Source organism: Puntigrus tetrazona, chromosome 7, assembly GCF_018831695.1.
Source record: "Puntigrus tetrazona isolate hp1 chromosome 7, ASM1883169v1, whole genome shotgun sequence".
Classification (NCBI taxonomy): Eukaryota; Metazoa; Chordata; class Actinopteri; order Cypriniformes; family Cyprinidae; genus Puntigrus; species Puntigrus tetrazona.
This window is the reverse complement of record NC_056705.1, coordinates 37,416,542-37,438,160: the sequence shown is the minus strand read 5'-3', so window position 1 is coordinate 37,438,160 and position 21,619 is coordinate 37,416,542. Positions and strand designations below refer to the sequence as shown.

At 39.1% G+C, this 21,619-nt stretch overlaps 1 protein-coding gene across 1 annotated transcript in view; it reads right to left on the bottom strand.

Moving 5' to 3' along the window:
- Window positions 1–513: 513 nt before the first annotated feature.
- The window catches only part of cpne7 (copine VII), a 52,361-nt gene continuing 31,255 nt past the window's right edge, over window positions 514–21,619 (bottom strand). The window contains exons 12-16 of the mRNA XM_043244670.1: window positions 7,676–7,730; window positions 6,115–6,166; window positions 4,008–4,141; window positions 2,008–2,244; window positions 514–820 (exon numbers count right to left, since the gene is read on the bottom strand). Coding sequence (XP_043100605.1) covers window positions 680–820; window positions 2,008–2,244; window positions 4,008–4,141; window positions 6,115–6,166; window positions 7,676–7,730 — 619 coding nt within the window. The 3' untranslated portion in view covers window positions 514–679. The remainder of the gene's footprint in view (window positions 821–2,007; window positions 2,245–4,007; window positions 4,142–6,114; window positions 6,167–7,675; window positions 7,731–21,619) is intronic.

Genomic DNA, 21,619 nt, shown 5'->3' with positions numbered 1-21,619 from the left:
GCAGCTAATCCAAGAGGGTTTCATCGTGCAAACTGTTAAACAGCGCTCTGTCAGCATGCTAATTCAAGCACCACCGCTAAAATATTTAAAACTAGTCACCCTGACTAATCGACTAGCCAGACGATGACCATCCTCACACACCCGTTCGTGTCTTTACGTCAAGATGATGATGATTTCAGCAAGGAACTATGCATATTTGTCCAGCAAAACCAAAGCAAACTCTTTTAGTCAATGTACATGCTATTATCTATGGATTGATTATTAATATTACATTGTATTGTATATTTCTCAGCATTTCCGTTCCAGTTCTCAAGGAGTCCAGGAATGAAAAGAGCCCACAGGCAGGCAGAGCAAAGTCTTCAAAAGCTCTGAAGGGCATACAAAACAGCAGACTGCAGAAGTGGCCTTGTGAAGCTGAAAAGAGTCAGCGGGGATCAGAAGGCCTGGTGCTGATGGGAATTCAATGTATTGTTCGCTCTCGCGCGAGGGCAGAGGGGAAAGGGACTCGGTTTGCATGCTGGGAGAGCAGTCATGGTGTCAAGGGCAAGATCAGACACCGAGATCCAAACCGTCAGTCATGTATGAACAGCTTACGAATGAACAAAACATAGTCAGGATGACAGTGTATACTGTGTGCTGCCCAGCTCTCATCGGGCTGGACCGGAGCTCGGGTGGAGTGTTATTCAGGTGTGTTGGCGATGGAGTTGGGGGTTGAATTGAGGACTGGGTTCATCGGCGGTATGGCCTTGTGACTGAAGTACTCCACTACCTGTTTAGGCACCTCCGCTAGGACACACTTTGCCAGGGCAGCTGGTGAAGCCTGCAAAAGTCACAGTTTTATTGGAGGAAACATTAACAATAGTGACAAAAGAGCAAATCAACCAAATTCATGGTAAATTGTGTTCAAACAGAGGCATGAGGAAAGTACAGTCTGTAATTTAAATTGTTTGGTTGAGAGCCAAGCAGCAGGCTGTTGAGACTATTTACATATTTTTAATCCTCACTTCTCATAAACGAATGTTTTCTGTTTTTTTCTGCCCATGTACAGGAACAAACAGCTCTTATGGAGAAACTGTGAAGCTCTAAAAGCCATTTCTGGCATATGCTGATTCGCCCGCTTCACTCACCCACAAAGCATGGCATTTATGCAATTCATCCATGGCTCATTAATAATGTGCTATTTTTTTTAAAGCCATGAAAAGAGTTTTAATATATTAGTTTTTGTTTGCAAAGGTCATTTCAAATGGAAATTCAATACTATACTTTTGCTGTACTAGTGTTTATCTGCACCTAAATGTCAACATGTCTGTGCTTAACTAATTATTTCTTAGAAAATATTTTGTGCACATATTTTGTAGATTATTCTCAGTTTATATCTCAAATGTGATCTTATAAAATTTATCTCACTTTATCTTAATTGGCTTCTTTTTATACTTACATATCTGAAGACGAAAAGTGCAAATATTGTTGTTTTTAACTGTTGATTTTTTAAAACTTGTTTTATGGATATTCTTACATTATTACTGTTTATGAAAGCGTATTATGAAACCTTTGTTCATAACAAACAAAAAAAAAAACACTTTTGTGTCATTTGTTAACATTAGTTAATATATTAATTAACATGAGCGAACAATGATCAACACTTATTAGCAGTATTTAATCAGCTTTGTTAATGTTAATAGAAATACAATCATTGATGTTAATTCCCAATGGATTAACTAATGTTAACAAGCACGACTTGTGATTTTAATAATGCATTAGCAAATGCTGAAATTAACATGAACTTTTAAGATTAATAAATGTTAAAAGTATTGTTCAATCTTACTACTAATGTAGTTGACTAATGAACCTTATTGTAAAGTGTTAAAAAAATTAATTCGGATCAGGTTCGACTTTTCGCTTTTTCACATCCATAGCATATGCATTTTGATCGGAAAAGATGACGTAAATAAAACAAGAACTACAGGATCTGCTAATTCCCAGTGACTGAGAACTGACAAAACTGACCGTTTTAAAGTCTCTGAAGGGCACAAACTGGACGATGTCCCTCAAGACAGGTTCCCCTTTGGGTGAGCGAAGGACTCCGTCATCTCCATCAAGGATCTGCATGTCCGTGAAGTCGGCGTTTCCCACTCCCACTATAATGATGGACATAGGCTGGTAGGAGGCCCGAACAATGGCCTCCCGTGTATCGGCCATGTCTGTTACCACCCCGTCTGTGAGGATCAGCAGGATATGATACAGCTGGCAGAGAAAAGACTGTTATCAGTTATAACGTCTGATTTATGCACTGTTAAATAGTGGAGATTCATCCATTAAGCTTTCACTTTCAAGGATAAACGGGCATTAATGGAAATCGTCATTACTTACACTGACCCTCATGCTGCTCTAAACCTGTATTCGTATTTCCAGTGGTACAAATACATTTTTGCATCAAAAAATTCAAACGGAAATAATAGCAATTGTAATTGATATAACATGTGAGTAAATAAGCTGATGTTTAATTTTTATGTGAACTGTTCCTTTAAATGTCCAAATAGTAACGAACTGAATATTGGATACCCTTTTAAAACAGGCAGTCAATGGACTAAAATTAGCTATATTTACTGGCCTGAACATCCCAGAGGTCCTGTCAACATGAAACATGCAATATCTACAGTTTGAATGAATGGCCTGGTTACTGAACATTGATCTGACTGAGCTCATTTACTGAAAAACGATCACTTTTGGGGAAGGGGTGATGTAAGATTAAATAATAAATGAAGATCATCACAAGGACAGAGTGTGTAGAAGATAGCAATGGAGTGGAGCGACGCATAGATAATTGCTAAGCTTGAGGGCAAATATTTGACCCGAGACCATTAATGACATGTAAAGGGACTCTAAATTGATTGTAACTGTGTTAATTACCAAAACAGCCTGCGAGATAATCAGCTAAAAAACGTTAAGCGGTTTCAATTGGACCTAAATTTCAAAGGTTATGTGAACAAAACCAAGGACAGAAGATAAAACCCCAAAAGAATAGACAGGGGCAAAATCATTAAACCCCTTTAAAGAGAAGCATGTCAAAGCAAAATCCATTTTTAACTCACTTTTCACCTGCAGTTCAGACACTAAATTCATGCCTCCATGCATATTTCACCATGCATATTTACATTAAATCACATAAAATTAAGTCCTTTCTTTGAAATTATTTCATTTCACCGAAACACGTGTCTTTTCAATGCAAATTTGGAAAGAATAACCATCACTGCTATTTGCATGAAGCAATTAACCCTGCAATATTACTGAAACCGAGTCCCTTATTCAGCAAGGCGCAAATTCTACTGAATATTCTTCATATTGCATATGTACTTCTAAAATGCATATGTACTTCTAAAATAGAATAGAATACCACATATATGTGACCCTGGAGCATAAAACCTCACTTGCATAAAAGTCACTTGCATTAGCCAAAAATACATTGTATGGGTCAAAATTCTAGATTTTTCTTTTAGGATAAAGTAATAAGTAAAAATAATGGGCCTCGTTTAAAAAATATGGGCAGAATCCATCCTAAACTTTAATTTTACGTTAATTTCTTCAGCTTTATGCTTGTAAACGACTCCTAATTAAAATAATTAACGCATAAAATATCCCCAATCACCATAATTTATAACAGTGGGCAGCAAGAACAGCATACATTTTCAAAAACCTGCAATAAAAAGTGAGTAGGTTTGCTCAGACCCTGATGTGACGCTAAGCAATTTTCCATGTCAAAGACATTTTTATAAACATGAACGTTGTTGTAGATTTAAACGTAAGCACACAATCAAATCTGCGCGTATGCATGTTTTGCAGATATGCAGATCCTAATAGTCAGCTGTATCTTCCACTGAGGAATTTCCCCATGCAAACAGCCACCAGAAACGCTTTTTGTTGCCATTACCTGATTGCATAATTTTTTTTATTTTAATGAATTTCTTCTTCGGTGCTGTGCCATAAATGGAAACTTTAAAGCTACTCACAGAAGCATCTTTGATGGGTTCTTTCCCAGCCGCCTGTTTAGCTATTCTGTTGATGATGGGAGCCACATTAGTGGGACCGTAGAGCTGGATCTTGGGCAGGCAGTTTTGGTAGGCTTCCACGACCCCCTGGATCTCTGATCAGAGAGAGAGGGGACACGGCTATCACTTCAGTTCTGGAGGCTTATTTGTATTTCTCTCTCTGTCTCGACGGGCTTCTGAGAGCAGTGCTGAAGTATTGGCAGTGAAAGCAACAGATTTTGGGATCAAGAGACTGACTTGGAACTCTCCATCTTCTGCAGAAACGTGAAAGGACTGAAGCAAGCCCAAGATGATTCACATTCCTCACATATTCTCTTTGTGTTTTAAAGGAACTGTTCACCCACAAATTAAAATTCGGTCATTATTTACTCACCCTCATGCTGTTCCAAAATCTTTATTTGAAGCCTTTATGCATAATGCATTATACATATGCATTATAATGTATGTTGCAATGCATTATAGATTTTCACACATATTTATAACAAAAAGTTAGATGCATAATAATAATATTACTTTATTAATATTACATCTAATCTAATAAAACATCTAAATTTGGTTATTAGTCATGTGCATTACGCAATATACTTTCTCAAGGTGTAACAATGAATAGATAAGTATTATAATGTATTATAGCTCTGGTTATAAATATTACTGATCTTACAATGAAGCATAAAGTGTCCATTACTTATATAGCACATTCAAAAACAAAACCTAAGTTACAATAATAATATTTGCTGATTCTTTTTGCATCTAAAATTGGTCAGTTATCATGTGCATTGCACATTATATTTTATTATATTATATTACAATAAAAGGTGAAACAATGAATAGATAAGCATAATATTATGCATTATAACTCTCTAACAATCTATTATAAGGTGCATCATATAAACAGTGCATTGTTAGAATTTTAAGTTAAATGCATAATATTATTAGCATATTCCTTGTTACATCTGAAACTGGTTATTACAGTATGTGTATTATAATGTATTACAGCTCTGGTATACATTGAATAAATAGCAGATTCGAAGACAAAACCTTGTATAATAATTGTAACCAAAGTTAAATGCATAATATTTATAATTTTCTAAAGGTGAACCAATAAGTATATCCAAATTATAACGCATTATACCTGCATTGCATGTTTATAATGCATTTATATAAAAAGTCTTTAAGTAGAAGCGTTACTAACTTTTCTTCATCAGTATAAACACAAAAGCAGAAACGTTCTATTCACATTTTTCCATATTAAAACAGTAACTGGAGTCTGAGTTGTTAAGCTCCAATATAATAAGAGCATTAAAAATCTTCGCCAACAATGTAGTATTTGTGACTTACATAGCCTAAACCCCACTAAAATATCCAGTTTAAACTAGTATGTTTGTGTTTTAAACATGGCAGCTGATCTAAACACCAAGTCGAACAACTACCATGTTCTAAAAACCAGCTTAAATACCTAAAGCTGGTAACCAGCTGATTTAATGCTAGTCCAAGACGGTCAACCAAATGAGTAGCGTGAGACTAACAGTTTCCAAACACAGTTAGGAGCTTAAACTAGATTCTCCTGCCATCTCAGTCACACGTAATCCTTTCGACAGATTTACTGTGCATTGATTGGTCTGATGACGCAGGTTTGATGTCGTCACTGATGGCGTCATCGATGTCACCATAACATTGATATCCAACCTGACTCAGCCTTAAAGGCACATAATATATGAATGGATGTTGACAGTAAAGGGCGAGATTTTCTGTGAATATAACCTATATTGGGATCTTTTTTTCACACAAAGATAGCTTCAGGACAAAGTGGTGCATAAGTCACATGGGACCACTTTTATGAAAGGTTTATAGTGAGTTTTTGAAAAGAGCGGCCGTTCCTCAAGGTTTCTCCTTTTGCGTTCCACAGAACAAAGAAAGTCATATAAAGTTTAAAACATCAGTGAGAGTAAAAGTAAACGATGGCAGACTTTTATTTGTGAGTGAAGTTTTAAAAACACTGAGTGTCCCTGTTCAGCTCCCACGGGATGTTCCCTCACTTGCTAACATACAAAGTGCTTGTCGCTCTTACCTTCACATTCATCATCCTCCGGGTTGAAATTGATGGCAAAGTCATGAGACACCTGTAGTTTGGAGAAGAAAAACACACAGTGAGGCTTTGTTTATCCAGCTTCAGCTTGTTTAGCATGCTATAACACACCTGTTTTTTGGTTAAAAACCTAATTCAAGGTCATAAACCCTGCTGTTAAAGGAAGGCGATGAATCATTCGGTGCTTATTTGCATGTTTCTAAGAAAAATACTTTCTGCAACACTACGCATGAAATGATCTGATGATGATGCTAAAAACAAAAAAGCATCTTCCTTACAGATTTTCCATTGTAAGCAACAACTACTGTGGGCCCCCTCTGGTACTTCTGTGGCACGCATTTCATTGCGGTTGATTTCCTTTTGTTGACAAAAGACATTCTGAATATAAATATAATTATTATATTTCCTTGAAAAGGAAATGGAGCTCATAGCTACCGCAGTGCAATCTGCCCAAACAAACAGAGCATAAAATAAAATCCTGTGACAGTTTACTGTCAACACTCAGGGAAGCCTTTGCAAGCTGTTATTATTTTAATTCTGTGACAATGGCCCTTTTTTCTGTAAAGGTTGTTGTTTCATGAGAGATGTAAATAAAAATAAAAATAGTTATGACTTTGTATATCTGAGATACACAGTGCCATAGACTGTGCTTTGCTGATCTGACTGATCTATTAAATATAGAAGATGGTAGATACCTCCACATTTAGAAATGATATACTAATAGACAACCCTTTTGAAAAAGATGTGCACTTAATTGCATTGTTTTTCAAAACTTAAATGTATATTTAAGAAAGCATATATGTTTGCAAATATACTTTTAAAGAAGAGAAAGAGACAGAAACATTTTATTTGCTGCTCCATAACACAATTAAGTACATAATTAAAGGTTTTATTTTTAATTATTTGTTTTAGTAATATTTTGCCATGCTTTACATTTGAAATGCATATTAAGGCACATGTAAAGTACTTGAAGCAATGGGCTGAATTTCTACTTCGTCATTACAAATGTGTAGTTACAAATATAGAATATCTTAGTTTACTACAAATGCACAAATCAGTACATTCGCCAGTACACACTCATGTAAACAAAATATAACATATAAAGATGTACTTAAGTACAAAAGTACTCTTAAGCATTTAATATGAATTTAGACTCTATTACACTCTTATTTAAAATGCAATTAACATGTAATTAAGTCTTCAAAAACAATACATCCAGTTTGAAAAAAAACTTAATCATATATTATTTTAAGGCATATTATTTCTGTAATAAGTACTCTTTTTTAAAGTATGCTAAATGATACTCCTTCACAAGGTTGTATTCACTGTGTGATCATTCTTACAGACTTTAGTCTGTACTGAAAAATGTACTAACAAGCATGCATGCATTAAAATATCCTTTAATATAATTTGTTCAGACTTGTATGCCATGTATGTAAATATATTTGTAATTTAAAGTATACTACTATTTTCTTTTTTTTTATATACAAGGGAATGTGAATCTACGTAAAGTATATATATAAAACAAAAAATGGTCTTTTACCTCATAATTAGGTGGAATTCTTGCCCCAAAGCCCAAAGCAGAGAATCGTTTGTCACTGGGATTAGATAAATACATTCATTAGTAAATAACACATTTACTAACACATTGGAAAAAGGGATTAAAAAACACCTACAAAATACGAAAAAGAGAAAAATAATGTGAACACCTCAGAAATTGGCAATATTTTTTATTAAGGTGTTTTACCCCAACACAGCTTTTAGCCTCCTTATAATATTTTTAAGTTTCTAGTTGCCTATAAAAACATCTGGAAGTTGCTGCAGAAATGCTGAAGGAGAGCAGTCTATGTCAGCTGTGCACAGAGACTATAAAGTGAGGCAATTCCAACTCTGCAAGGACTGTCTGGCGCTTCTGACTCACAACCTTTTAGCAAGTTACAAGGTACTAAAGACAGTACTAAGTCATTATATTCAATAATTTGTTCCCCACAGGATTCAACAAATGCCTCATTTGTAATGGCTTTTATTGTTTTTGTGTCATAGTGCAGGGACACAGCATCACGGTATGATAAGAGGTGTAACATTTCCGTCACACTCTTGTGGTATTCGCCAAATCACAAAGCACTATATAGCTGGCCAATCAGAGGACAACTCGCTTTTTAGAATGATGAGCTTTGTACAAAACAATCTGTATAATGTACAGTATGTGGGAAATTCAGTGTTTTTAACCTTAAGCTGGATAACACATTGCTTTATACCAAATACACAGAATCATGTTATTTTTAGCAACATCATATTCCCCTTTTAACACACCAAACATTTAGGGTTATGTTTAAACTGGACTAAGGTTATATAAAGGCTCCTGTTAAACAGGCTCTCATGATTTGTACTTTTTGAAAGTAAATTTCACACCCAGCCTATAATAAGCACATCCTGTATAGACAATGAACACACGTTTACATTTACTCACCTTCAAGTCATTCCAAACCTTTATGAGTTTCTTTCTTCTGCTGATCACAAAGATATTTCGAAGAATGTAGGTAAGTCAATGTCTACCAGCAACTGTTCAGTTTCTAACTTTTCTAAATATCTTTGTGTCCAACAAAATAAATATTTGAAAGAATTCCTGGGAATCCAAACAGTTGGTTGTAGACTTTTATAGTATGGAAACCCCTATAGAACTCAACAGCTACCAGCAACTGTTTGGTTAGAAAACGTCAAAATATGTGTTTAGCAGAAGAAAGAAGCGATTTTCACTTTTTCATTTTTGGGTAAACTATCCCTTTGACCCCAGCAGTAATGGCTGATTACAATATTTTGTCCAATCTCTGTGTGCGGGACAAATATTTATTGTCCAAACCCGTCCACATAATTACACACAGGGCTTAGCATCAACAAGTACCCCACCAGCATAACAAGGTTCAAATATCAATATTTGAACCGCTAGGGCGAACATGGTGTACTGCTGAGGGCAGAGGTGTGTGTAAGATCTTCATGTATATGGAGAGTGTTGGAGGGATGAAAGAGACTCCAGAGGGAGAAGGGAAGGCACAGACGCAGCAGGACAGCAGATCCAAGCAGCTGATCAGTCAACAGGCGACAACTCACAGCCGTGTGACGGAGAGAGGAAGGGTATCGTGGGGTCAGAAGCGCAGAGGCGTGCAGCGGAGAGCTGAGAGAAACATGATAACCACAGGCGCAGAGCTTGTCTTTCACTTGCTAATGAAAGCTAGATGAGGTAGCACTATTCTGATAGCTGTCACCAGAGGCCACTAATGCCGGCCAATCAATGCCACTTTCTTTCGCTCCAAAATCTGAGGTGTGATTCGAATGAATCGCAGTTGAGCAGAGTGCGTGTATCTTTTGGCAAATAGCATTAATGGACAAAGCTAGTGCAATAATCCACTAAAGGTTGTTCCTCATTCAGAACTGAACTGAGAAAATCGCAAATCAGTCGCTGAATCGGAGTTGAGGTATAGCAAACTGGAAGCAGAATTGCGAATTGAACATGAATGTAAGTAGTTTATTAAAAGTAAAATAAGAATTCATTTTCCATATGACTAATGTTTAACTATAAGACAAACATTGAATGTTTGACAAAGTCTTATTTTATAAAGTCTTTTAAAAAGGTTTTATAGGCTCAAAGAAGAGCAGACTGATAGAAAGATAGATGTGTATTTAGTTTTTCATCAAATAATAATTATCCTTTGTGAACCAATAATCTTCCCCCGGTTTCACAGACAATCTTTAAGACAATAGTCCTAGACGAAAATGTAAATCTGAGCTGTTTTAAGTGAAAGACACTTGCACTGACTGATCTTAAACATGTCACATGGTTAAAACATGTTTTTTTCTAAGGCATGTTTATAAAAATTGCTTAAATGTTTGGGCTAAGCCCTGTCCACGAAAACAGGGCTTAATGTATTATGCTATAAATACTGCATCACATATAAAGGCTTTAATGTTAATTAATAAATTATAATAAAATATTTTTAAAAACACTGATTTTACCTCAGTTCGTTTTTTTCAAATAAATTAACCAAAATTAACTAAATTACATTTAATATATTTTACCAAATAAATTAAAATAAAAATTAAAAATTGTATTAAAATTAAAATTTTAATTGAAAAATATAAATGTAAATATAATTAAAATAAAACAAAAAAACATAAAAAATAATAACATTTAAAATAAAAATTTAAATCAAAAACTACTAAAGTATATCAGTAATACAAAAAAGAACACTGACAGAGACATGTTAAACAGTTTCAAAAACGCAATTAAACCATACTCAAAATAAACCTCTCACTACCAATCCTCTACAGCAGATCCCATGACTCTTAAGCATATGGATTATCAATGCAATCTGTCTAAAAAAAACCCATCCTACTCGGCTTCCTGTGATTGGACAGAACTCTGGACCCATGTGTGGTTCAGCTGATTCTCCTCACATTAACATGTTTGGTCGCCTAAAGACATCACGCTGTGACAGCTATGGAGAATGTTCCTTCAAGCTGATCCATGAAGAGACACGCACTAATCTCTGACATGATGTAATCGCCATCTCCATAATCACATCTTCGCCGAAGTTAACGAGAGCTATTTGGCTGTGATAATTTGTTTAACATAGTGAAGAAAGGAGAGATTACTGAGAAGAGAACATGGAGACAAATATTACAGCTGTTCTATCCTTCTTCAACTCTCCACTTCCAGCCATTTCAGACAAACCCTAAACGACACTGGAAAAATCTGTGCATTGTTAAAAGCATCAACATCTTTAAGTAGAGCTTTTTACAACTTGCTGGATAATAGCAGGCAAATCATATTTACAATAAAAAATTAGACACACTTAAAAAGGTGAATTTCATAGTAAATCTTCCACTTTTTGAATGGTATGTATGGAAAGAAAGATTATAGGCCTTATTCTGATGATGTAGGCACATGGTCTGAAGAACGCGACGCTATATAATCAGTTCATATAAAAACGAATCAGTTTATATACAAAGGAATGAATGGTATAAACTAAACGCTAGTGAAATATGAAAAAAACAGTGTTGTTTTCCTTTAAGCACTGCAGTTTTACAACAACCATTTAAAAAAGCCATTGAAACACAACCAACAGAGCTATATTCGTGCACATTTTCTGCTACTGTGTGAGAGGAAAGCGCACTTTTACCACATTATTGGCTTTGAACAAGTACATAAACACACTTATACGCATGAGAACCCAAGTCTTTGCAAGAAACATCTTCATTACGGTGATTTAGGTCTTAAGACTATATTAGATCCAGACTTAAAGGGGAAGCTGTCCGATATTCGTCCTGTATGCAATTCATATTAATGTAAAATCTCTCACTTTTGTTTAAAGGCCCGTTTCTGCCACTGCGTTATCGCAACTTTTCGTTTCACGATTCTGACTTTTTTTTCTCAGAAATGTGTTATACAAACTCACAATTCAGAATTGTGAGATATAAACTCGCAATTGCAAGTTATAAAGTCAGAATTACGAGATATAAAGTCACAATTTTCTGAGAAAACAGGCTTGAAATTAGTTTATTAGTCTTATTTCATCACTGTTTATTTATCTTCAGTAAGCCTGAAGTTAAAAGTTTTCTCTGGCTTGTATTAGTTTGATATTAACATTGGTGACAAGGATTATGAATATTCTATGGTATTAAAGATTTTAAAATCATACAAATCTTTTTTTTACCTAATTTTTTTTTTTAAATACCTATATAGCAATATAGTTATTGTGATATAAAATGACTATTATCATAAAATTTTGCTCATATCATCCACCCCTAGTCAATCATTTTCAGTTGCACATTGTTGATGTGTGTGTTTATAATGAAGTAAAAGCTGATATCACTTATTCAATTATTTTGTTACTCAAAAAATGCAAAAAAATGAAACAAAGATTGCTAAATAACATGAAATGAACAATAACTGTTCATAGGAAAGACTGTGCAAGCAATTTTTTATCTCTAATCTGCACATTATAGTCTATATACCAAGTCTTCTGAAGCCATATGATAGCCGTAGCTCTCAAGTTTCACTAAAGCTCTCAAACATCTAATGTCTGTGTACTCTCAAGAAAAAATAATGGAGAAAAATAATATGGGTTTGAATCCGAATGAAAGTGAGTAAATTAAAGCATTTTTTTTTTTTTGGATAAATGATCGTTTAATGGAGTCACAAACTGGAAAAATAAATGCTTGGAGTAAAGCTATCATTTTTTTTCCCTTTAAGCAGAAGGACTTTTTAAAGCTTGATTTACTGACACTGACTAAGAAATTGGCCGGTAGGTTACAAAAACAGCATGTCTGTAAGATTGGCAGACTAAAAAAAGTATAATTTTTAAAAAATATTGTCAATACGTGTCCTTCAAAATGTCAGTGATTTTCACATGTTGCTAGGCAATATTTTAAATCTAATATCACCTGAAGAACAATTAGAAATATACTGTTTAATGTTGGATTCAGATTTCATTCTCTGCTGCTGTTTGTCCCTTCGTTCATTTGCAATTTAGTAATAGCCTACATCCAACTGCTGATCCAATGAGCATGCATGCAAATTTTGTGCAAATCATTTTGAGAAGGATCTTTAAACATTTTCCAAAAACCCAAAAAACAGAAAATCCAAAGCATGGTTATGATAGGTCAAACAGGCAAATTTGTTCTTCACGGGAAGAGGCGCATGAGTGTTATTTTCCAAATCTGTAGCTGAAATGGGTCAGCTGGTCTAGGCTTTTGAATTTCAAAAATGTATAAATCTGTTGCTAAGCAACCACAGCCCTAAACCATCCCATAACTGAAACATTGTTAAGTGTTACTTTAGTATTTCTAATATACTATTATAGTTTTAGACAATATTATGAATTCGATTTTGGTAGATAGCATTTACATTGTACTTTTATTTTAAAATACATATGTAATTACATCCGTAATTCATTTCTGTAATTACATTATAAATACACTGTTGACCCATTCCTTACACCTTAACCCACCCTTAACCTACCCTTACCACCAAACCTGTCCTTAGCTTAACTTAACTAGCAAAAGTGTTTTAAAATACAAAGTTCATTGCACCTATTTTTATGCAAGTACTGGTAGTTAAGGACACATAATATAAAGCGTGATAAATCGTTTTGTTTACATTTTCTTTTGATTAAAATTGTAGTTATTTCTCGTGTTGTGTCATTTGCATTATTATTTTTGTATGTATAGGTGTATACAGTTTTTATTAACTTTTAGTTTTTAAATTTAGTTTATTTTAGTAGTTCAGGGTAAATGAAACAAATAATCCAAAAATATTTTATAATAATAATGTTTTTAAGTAGTTTTTTAAGGTTTTAGTTTTATTCAATAATGTTAACTTGATCTGGCGTCGTTGGTTTTTCATCGTGCAGTCACAAGGTCACCTGTAAACTTCATTTTAAGAATATAAATTCAAAATATAAAATATAAAACCCTTTTCATGCTCCTGAGCCTTCCCTGCACTCCAAATGAATTTTCTGATGTTCTGAATCCATCAGCATGATTTATATGTATGATACAATGATGCCTAACATGCTAAACATTCACACATCCGTGATTGCGAGGCAAGCTGTTCCGACAACTGTGACTTCTTCCCTTACTGCCAACTGCTTTGCAAATGAGTAAAAAAATAGTGCATTCTCAGCTTCCCAAAAGCGTTCAGCTTACTCATAGGCCTCTGTGAAACTGGGTCACAAGAGGTGCATCCGTATTGTTCAGTCACATTCCATTTACTTACTTGCTTTATTAATCTCATTTAGCAACTTGATTTTAAGCTTTAGCTTCATTTCAAGTTTCAAAAAATAGGTAGACTCACCAACAAATGCACATTTTATCAGTTACACCGGTCCTATTTTAATGATCCAAATGCAAAATGTAAAGCGCACGGCGCAGGTGCACTCAGGGCACGTCCAAATCCACTTTTGCTATTTTAATAGTCCACCAAAGTTAGTCTACTCTTCTGTCTGATTTGTGGTTAAGGCTAGAAGGGGTACAGTGGCGGCTACTGGGTATATGCATATTTACGTATTTTACGCGCCAACAATTTAACGTGAAAACTATGAAAATGGTTTTGAAAAGCACATGGCATCGTAGTTTAATTACTTCGTAGTGATGATGTTTATGTCGTTCTGTCATAGTTTGATGACCTGAATCAACTCAAGGAGCTGCATTGAACAGATCCCGATCTGGGATCACGAGATATAGTCCACAGAAGGATGAGAACAAACATTGAAATCCATGCATGCAGTGCCGGACATGACAGGTTTTCTGGTACGCAAAACAGGTACATTAAAGCAATTTAAAGCCGTTACTGTGGCAGCTAGCGGAAATTCAAAGCGTTCTACAAGAAGTCAATTGCTGCTATGGCGCCCTCCATGGAGAAGTGAAGAAAAAGGTCTATAGCTAAATATATTTGGCAAGAAAATACATTTCCAGTTTTACAGCAGCCCACATTAAAGCTAAATACAAATGTATCTATCCCTTTCTCCATCCACAAAGGCACAAATGGTTCTAAAAGCTGTACAATTACGAAAAACAAGCTCTCTCCCTCTCACATCAGCAGACTAGGAGAAAATGGTCTATTTTCCTCAGCACTCTTTTCTCGGCTCCTCGGAGAGATCACATCAGCACATCTTCAGCAGAATCTGATGAGGGCAGTCAGGCTGCCACCATCGTCCAGCGTCTCCTCAGAGACATGAAAAAGGCCTAATCCTGCTTTTAACAAAAGCCCAAAAGGACAACCTGCAGGGAGCCATACAGCAGCAACAAAGTCAAATTAGTCATGACGATGCTTGCCAAAGTCACACTGGCTCTGACAACTCAGACAAACAACTGCAACAATACATGCACCGGTAATAAGCAGAGCATGTTGAGCAGAGTTAATGTTTTTCGACCTCTAAGTGAGTCATGCTGCAAAACACAATTTTTAAACAAAATTACCGGCTTGCAGAGAAAGAATGCAGATGCTCGGACACACCAGCATTTGAATTATAAATCATAATTAGCGCATGATCAGCTCGCAGTGGTTACTTTCATTTTAGATATTTGCCACATGTGAAAGAGTGCGTATTTCAGGCAACAGCCATTTTGTAAATTCTCTCTCTCTGCCATTTTCTCTGCCCACCAAGAGGATGCATTAAGCAGGCAAAATGAAATCAATATCCTCTTATTTTCACTACCATTATCAGAAAAAAAGCCGTGGGATGAATACCCCCCCAAAGCCATGTGTATGTGTCAATGCGGCTGTATCAGGATGAATATCAGGAAAAACAGATTTCCACACGCATTTCTGTAAGAGCTACAAAGTCTTTATCTCCACTTAAAATAAGATCAAATAATTAAAGCATGCTTTTCCTTCTCTACTATCACAATGTATGCAAATATTATCGTGTGTTATAGGAATAGTGCAACCAAAAAAAATTAATTTTGATTAATTTTAATGAGATTTGGAGAAATGTAGCATTCTACCACTTGTACGCCAATGCATCGTACTGCAGTGAATGGGTGCCGTCAGAATGAGTCCAAACAGCTGATAAAAACATCACAGTAATCCACACCACTTTAGTCCATCACTTAACATCTTGTGAAAGCTATGCGTTTGTAAGAAATATATACATTTTTATGACTATTTGGGACTGTTTTTGCCAGTTTTGTAAACAGTTTTGCTTGATCTGTGCATATTTCTCTCCTAATTTAGGCAACACAACTGTTTCAGTAGTGGGACCATTATGATAGATTTGTTCAAAATAGTTTATTCACTTCATATTAAGTGATGAAATGAAGTCCTGTGATGTTTTTATCAGGTGTTTGGACACCGATTCTGACAGCATCCTTTCACTGCTGAGGATCCATCGGTGAACAATGTTCTGAAACAATGCGCTTCTTCAGAAGACATCACAGGATGTTTTGGCTATTGTTAAGCAGTTTCTGGAAAAATTACATAAGGCTCCATAACAGTATGCTTTTGTAAGACTGGTAAATTGTTATTTCATAAATGATGTGCAGTTTAGCTGTCAATATATCAATATTGTTCTTTTAAGTGTCTAAATAAATTTGAGTAACGTATATGTGGTAAAACCAAATATTATGCAAAATACACATGAATACTCATGAGATCATGTTGGACAAACGTGTGCATTAAATTTGAAAATGTTTATGCTGACAGTTTGTCCTTACTGTGCATCTAACCAAAATACACGTAGATATTATGTATGGCTATGAATACTACATAACTTAACTTACCCTTAAACCTACCCATACCACCAAACCTATCCCTAACCTTACCCATTTCCCACCTCCAATTCGAGACGAACACAATAAGTACATTTTACCTTTTTTTTATTTAAGCAAATTGTAGTTAAGGCCACGTAATATAAAGTGCGACCATTTATTTTTTTTATTATTTCTATAAACAAAGCCCACATCATCCCACTAGTATGATCACATCCATCCTGTTTTTAACTTCAAGCGATCACCTGATGTGTTTTGATGAGTAACACACCCTCTCAGCCCGATCAGGGAACCCACACAACGTAGGTGTATGACCCAGAAGAACTTTAAGCATCCTTCAGCAAATACCATATACTACAGCAGAGCTGTCTTGAACCAATATTTTCAAAAATGAAAATTCTGTCATCATTTATTTAACCTCACGTTGTTCCAAACCTATCAGGCTTTCATTCATCTTCAAAAGACAAGTAAAGATATTTTTTTATATCTTCTCGTGCTTTATGTCCATTCATTGAAAGCTTTCTCACATTAAAGGGTACAAAAAGACAACAGTAATCCAAATTAGTTTAATCCAAATCTTCTGAAGAGTCATGATTGCTTTATATGAAAGCTTTTATAAACCCTGATCAACGCACATACATAGAGAACATCAAATTTGCTATAAGCTCTCACTTGACATGCGAAAACAATAATGTTTGTTTTTGTGTGTCACACAAGAATGTTTCTTCTTTAAGATTTGCTCTCAGACTCCAGTAAAGCTAATGTGAGCTCTGTGTATGCTTTGATAAATGATTATGACATAGACAACATGACAAACGTTGCACGTCCTAATTATATTCATGCCGTACACATTTACTCTGTATCTTTCTAACGCTTGCAAAGTAATTACTGATCTAAACACACTCAGAAAGTATACGATTTCAGAAGCAGACATGATCTTTCACTTGTGTCATTGGTATTAAACTGATTTTTTAAATAAACTTAAATATATTATTTTACAGTATAGAGTGACCATTTCGTAAGCGGTTGACTTGGCTTTAATCTGAAAAGAGAAGCCTCCCTTTGAAACAGATCTCATTATAAACGTGTAAGACGTAATTAACCAGCTCCTATGAGGCTAATTGTAGTAAAGCCCACAACAAGTTGAGCACATATTGATTTAGTCACTGTGAGTACAGAACTACCATTAAATAAAACAGGAACCGAATCAATGACCATGGGATACGACTGTTTAAAAGACAATCAGGGAACGCCTTTCCGGAAAGAAGCGCACTGAACACACTAATGCACAATGTTTTGAATCATGCACGCAAAGGGAAGGCGAGCATTGCAATATTGCACAATTAGAGAGAATAAAGCAACTATATTAACTACCCACACACAATGCTTTAGTTCAGTTTGGATAAATAAAGGGAAATTCTATTTGGCTGATTAGTTGGTTCGGATTTCTTCCTATCGTCTCCCACACTGGGGTTCCACAAGCACAGCACTTTAATAAGCCACAGACTACAGACACGGCCGGGGAGTCTCTGGCACCAGTCGCTGGCAGGATCTGTGGAGCCATGGGTTATTAGGATGTAGCCCAAAGGAAGAACACAGCCTTAGTCAATAGATTGGACGGACCCCTGAAACCTTGCAGTACAAGAAACAAATTAAACAGTGACCCGAGCTAACCAACGATGCCTCAAAGTCCACAAACAGCCTGTAGGCAAGCTTAAGTGATCCCACTAGTATTGTACCAAAGTTATTATAGTCATTTACCTTAGTCACAATAATCTAACAGGGTTATTCATGCATTCAGTTACATATACTGTATAACATTCAGGCCAAAAGTCATAAAACGTGTAATTACCGTCAATACATAAAACTATTCACAACCCATTTTACTTTCATACCGCGACAAATGGTTTTAGATCAATTAAATGAAGAAAATATATATTTGGAGGGACCAAATTTTGTGAAAAAGAAGTACAATTCAGTATACTTTAAATAAGTTTATTATTGTGGTGTGCTATTTTTAATAAGTGTTAATTACATTATACAAATTGCATCGTTATGGCTGTGTTCACACAGCAGCGGAATACGGTTGTCAGTCCTGTATTTGAGTCGGTTAGTACGGATACGTTCACACACAGTTCGGTTATTTGTAACCGAACTCACATCTGTACATTTTCAGGACTCACAACCGCATTCCCAGAACACAAACATGGTGTGAACGAAACAGGACTGGACAACTAGTTGTCTGTCATTTCATACACTATGAGAGACCGCTGCTTTATCGCACAAACGCGCGTGTCTACCTGTCACCAAGCCAGCAGAGGAGCTTTACCTCTGGGTGATCTGCGATCACTCCTCTGCTGCTACTTCCTGTCAGAGGACTATAAATACTGCAGCAAGCCACTCAACTGCAGGTTGCATTGTTTCGCCTGTTTCGTTGTTAGATCGCCCGTGGATTATTGTCTCTGGTTTATCTGGTTTTGACCCTGCCTGTCTTCTGATTCCGTGATTGTTTGCTGCCTGACCTGACCACCGCCTGTCTCTGGATTTTGCTATTGTCTTGCCTCCTATATATCTGTTAGCCCTGTTCGACGCCTGCCTGTTATGACCATGCCTTCGCTTAATAAAAGCCTGCACATGGATCCGCACGCCTCAGACCCTTCATACGTGACAGAATGCAACCTCACACCAGGATCCAGCGGCTTTTCACCCGAACCATGGCCAGGTATGCACCTTGCAATGTCTTTGCTAACCCTCAAGCAGGGCACCCGATCACTTGAGGATTATACTCAGGAATTTCTGGACCTGGCTTACTTCTCTGATTTACCGGACTGTTTGCTAATTGAATTTTTTCACGAGGAATAAATCAGCCACTCAAAACACAACTTGTTCGAGAGGGTCCACGTGAATCACTGGCACACTTTATTGAGTTTGGTTTAGTGACTGTGGGGTCAGCTCTCACGTTGGGTATTATGGAGGAAGAAGACACTGCATTTATTCCCAAGATGGCTGCCGCCTGCCCAGAGCCGCTTCCCAAGATGGTCGCCGCCTGCCCAGAGCCGCTTCCCAAGATGGTCGCGCCTGCCCAGAGCCGCTTCCCAAGATGGTCGCCGCCTGCCCAGAGCCGCTTCCCAAGATGGTCGCCGCCTGCCCAGAGCCGCTTCCCAAGATGGTCGCCGCCTGCCCAGAGCCGCTTCCCAAGATGGTCGCCGCCTGCCCAGAGCCGCTTCCCAAGATGGTCGCCGCCTGCCCAGAGCCGCTTCCCAAGATGGTCGCGCCGCCTGCCCAGAGCCGCTTCCCAAGATGGTCGCCGCCTGCCCAGAGCCGCTTCCCAAGATGGTCGCCGCCTGCCCAGAGCCGCTTCCCAAGATGGTCGCCGCCTGCCCAGAGCCGCTTCCCAAGATGGTCGCCGCCTGCCCAGAGCCGCTTCCCAAGATGGTCGCCGCCTGCCCAGAGCCGCTTCCCAAGATGGTCGCCGCCTGCCCAGAGCCGCTTCCCAAGATGGTCGCCGCCTGCCCAGAGCCGCTTCCCAAGATGGTCGCCGCCTGCCCAGAGCCGCTTCCCAAGATGGTCGCCGCCTGCCCAGAGCCGCTTTCCAACATGGCCGCCTGCCGTGCAAAGCCTCCAGTGCCCGTGCCTCGTGCCAAGCCTCCAGTGCCCGCGCCTCGTGCCAAGCCTCCAGTGCCCGCGCCTCGTGCCAAGCCTCCAGTGCCCGCGCCTGCGTGCCAAGCCTCCAGTGCCCGCGTCGCGTGCCAAGCCTCCAGTGCCCGCGTCTCGTGCCAAGCCTCCAGTGCCCGCGTCTCGTGCCAAGCCTCCAGTGCCCGCGTCTCGTGCCAAGCCTCCAGTGCCCGCGTCTCGTGCCAAGCCTCCAGTGCCCGCGCCTGCGTGCCAAGCCTCCAGTGCCTGCGCCTCGTGCCAAGCCTCCAGTGCCCGCGCCTCGTGCCAAGCCTCCAGTGCCCGCGCCTCGTGCCAAGCCTCCAGTGCCCGCGCCTCGTGCCAAGCCTCCAGTGCCCGCGCCTGCGTGCCAAGCCTCCAGTGCCCGCGCCTCGTGCCAAGCCTCCAGTGCCCGCGCCTCGTGCGCCCCGTCCAGTGCCCGCGCCTCGTGCGCCCCGTCCAGTGCCCGCGCCTCGTGCGCCCGTCCAGTGCCCGCGCCTGCGTGCGCCCGGCCAGTGCCCGCGCCTCGTCGCCTCCTCAAGTTAACCCACCTCCCACCCTTACCACACGCGTCGACGATGGATCCCAGCAGCCCCTGCACTCATCCTTTGCCCTCCACCTGGAGCTCGCCACGGGTCTGCCAGTCTCCATTGCCGCCGTGGGTGAAGGATCCTCGCTTCATCATCCCGCCTCCGAGCCCCGGACTCCAGCTCGGCTTGTAGACCCGTCGGCTTCCCTTAGGCTCCTAGCTCCTCCTCTCCACCGTGCTCCGTCAATCCACCAGCTTCACCAGGCTCCATCGTCTCTCCGGCTACGCCCTGGTCGGTCGTCGACCATCCGTCGCCTCAGGATTCCTCTCTCCAGCTTCGCCTCGTCCCTCCGTCCCTCCGGCTCTGTCAGGCTCCTCCCTTCCCCGGCTCTACCTCAGTCCTCTGTCGCTCTGGCTCCGCCAAGGTCCTTCTCGCCCCCCGTCTCCGCATCAGTCGCCAAAGCCTGCGGTGTCGCCTGGGACCTCCAGCGCCTCTGCATCACCCTGGCTCTTCTGCTCTCCGCCGCCTCAGTCTCTCGACCACCTGCTCCACCGCCGTCGGTCGGCTCCATGGGGTTGATGACCGTTCCCTCTCTATGGCTCCTCCCTCCGTCGGCTCCACCACTGACCATCATGGCTGGGCTCGGTGTCGCCTCCCGCTCCTTACTCCTCCCGCCTTCTCCTGGCTCCTCCCACCGTCTCTTCCTCCCTGGTCTCAGCTTGCTGACTCCTCCCGAACCCCCTCCCAAGCTCCCAGTTATGTTTTGTTTTGTTTGTTTTGTGGAGCGCCAGGAGTCGCTCCTAGGAGGGGGGCTATGTCACCAAGCCAGCAGAGGGAGCTCTTACCTCTGGGTGATCTGCGATCACTCCTCTGCTGCTACTTCCTGTCAGAGGACTATAAATACTGCAGCAAGCCACTCAACTGCAGGTTGCATTGTTTCGCCTGTTTCGTTGTTAGATCGCCCGTGGATTATTGTCTCTGGTTTATCTGGTTTTGACCCTGCCTGTCTTCTGATTCCGTGATTGTTTGCTGCCTGACCT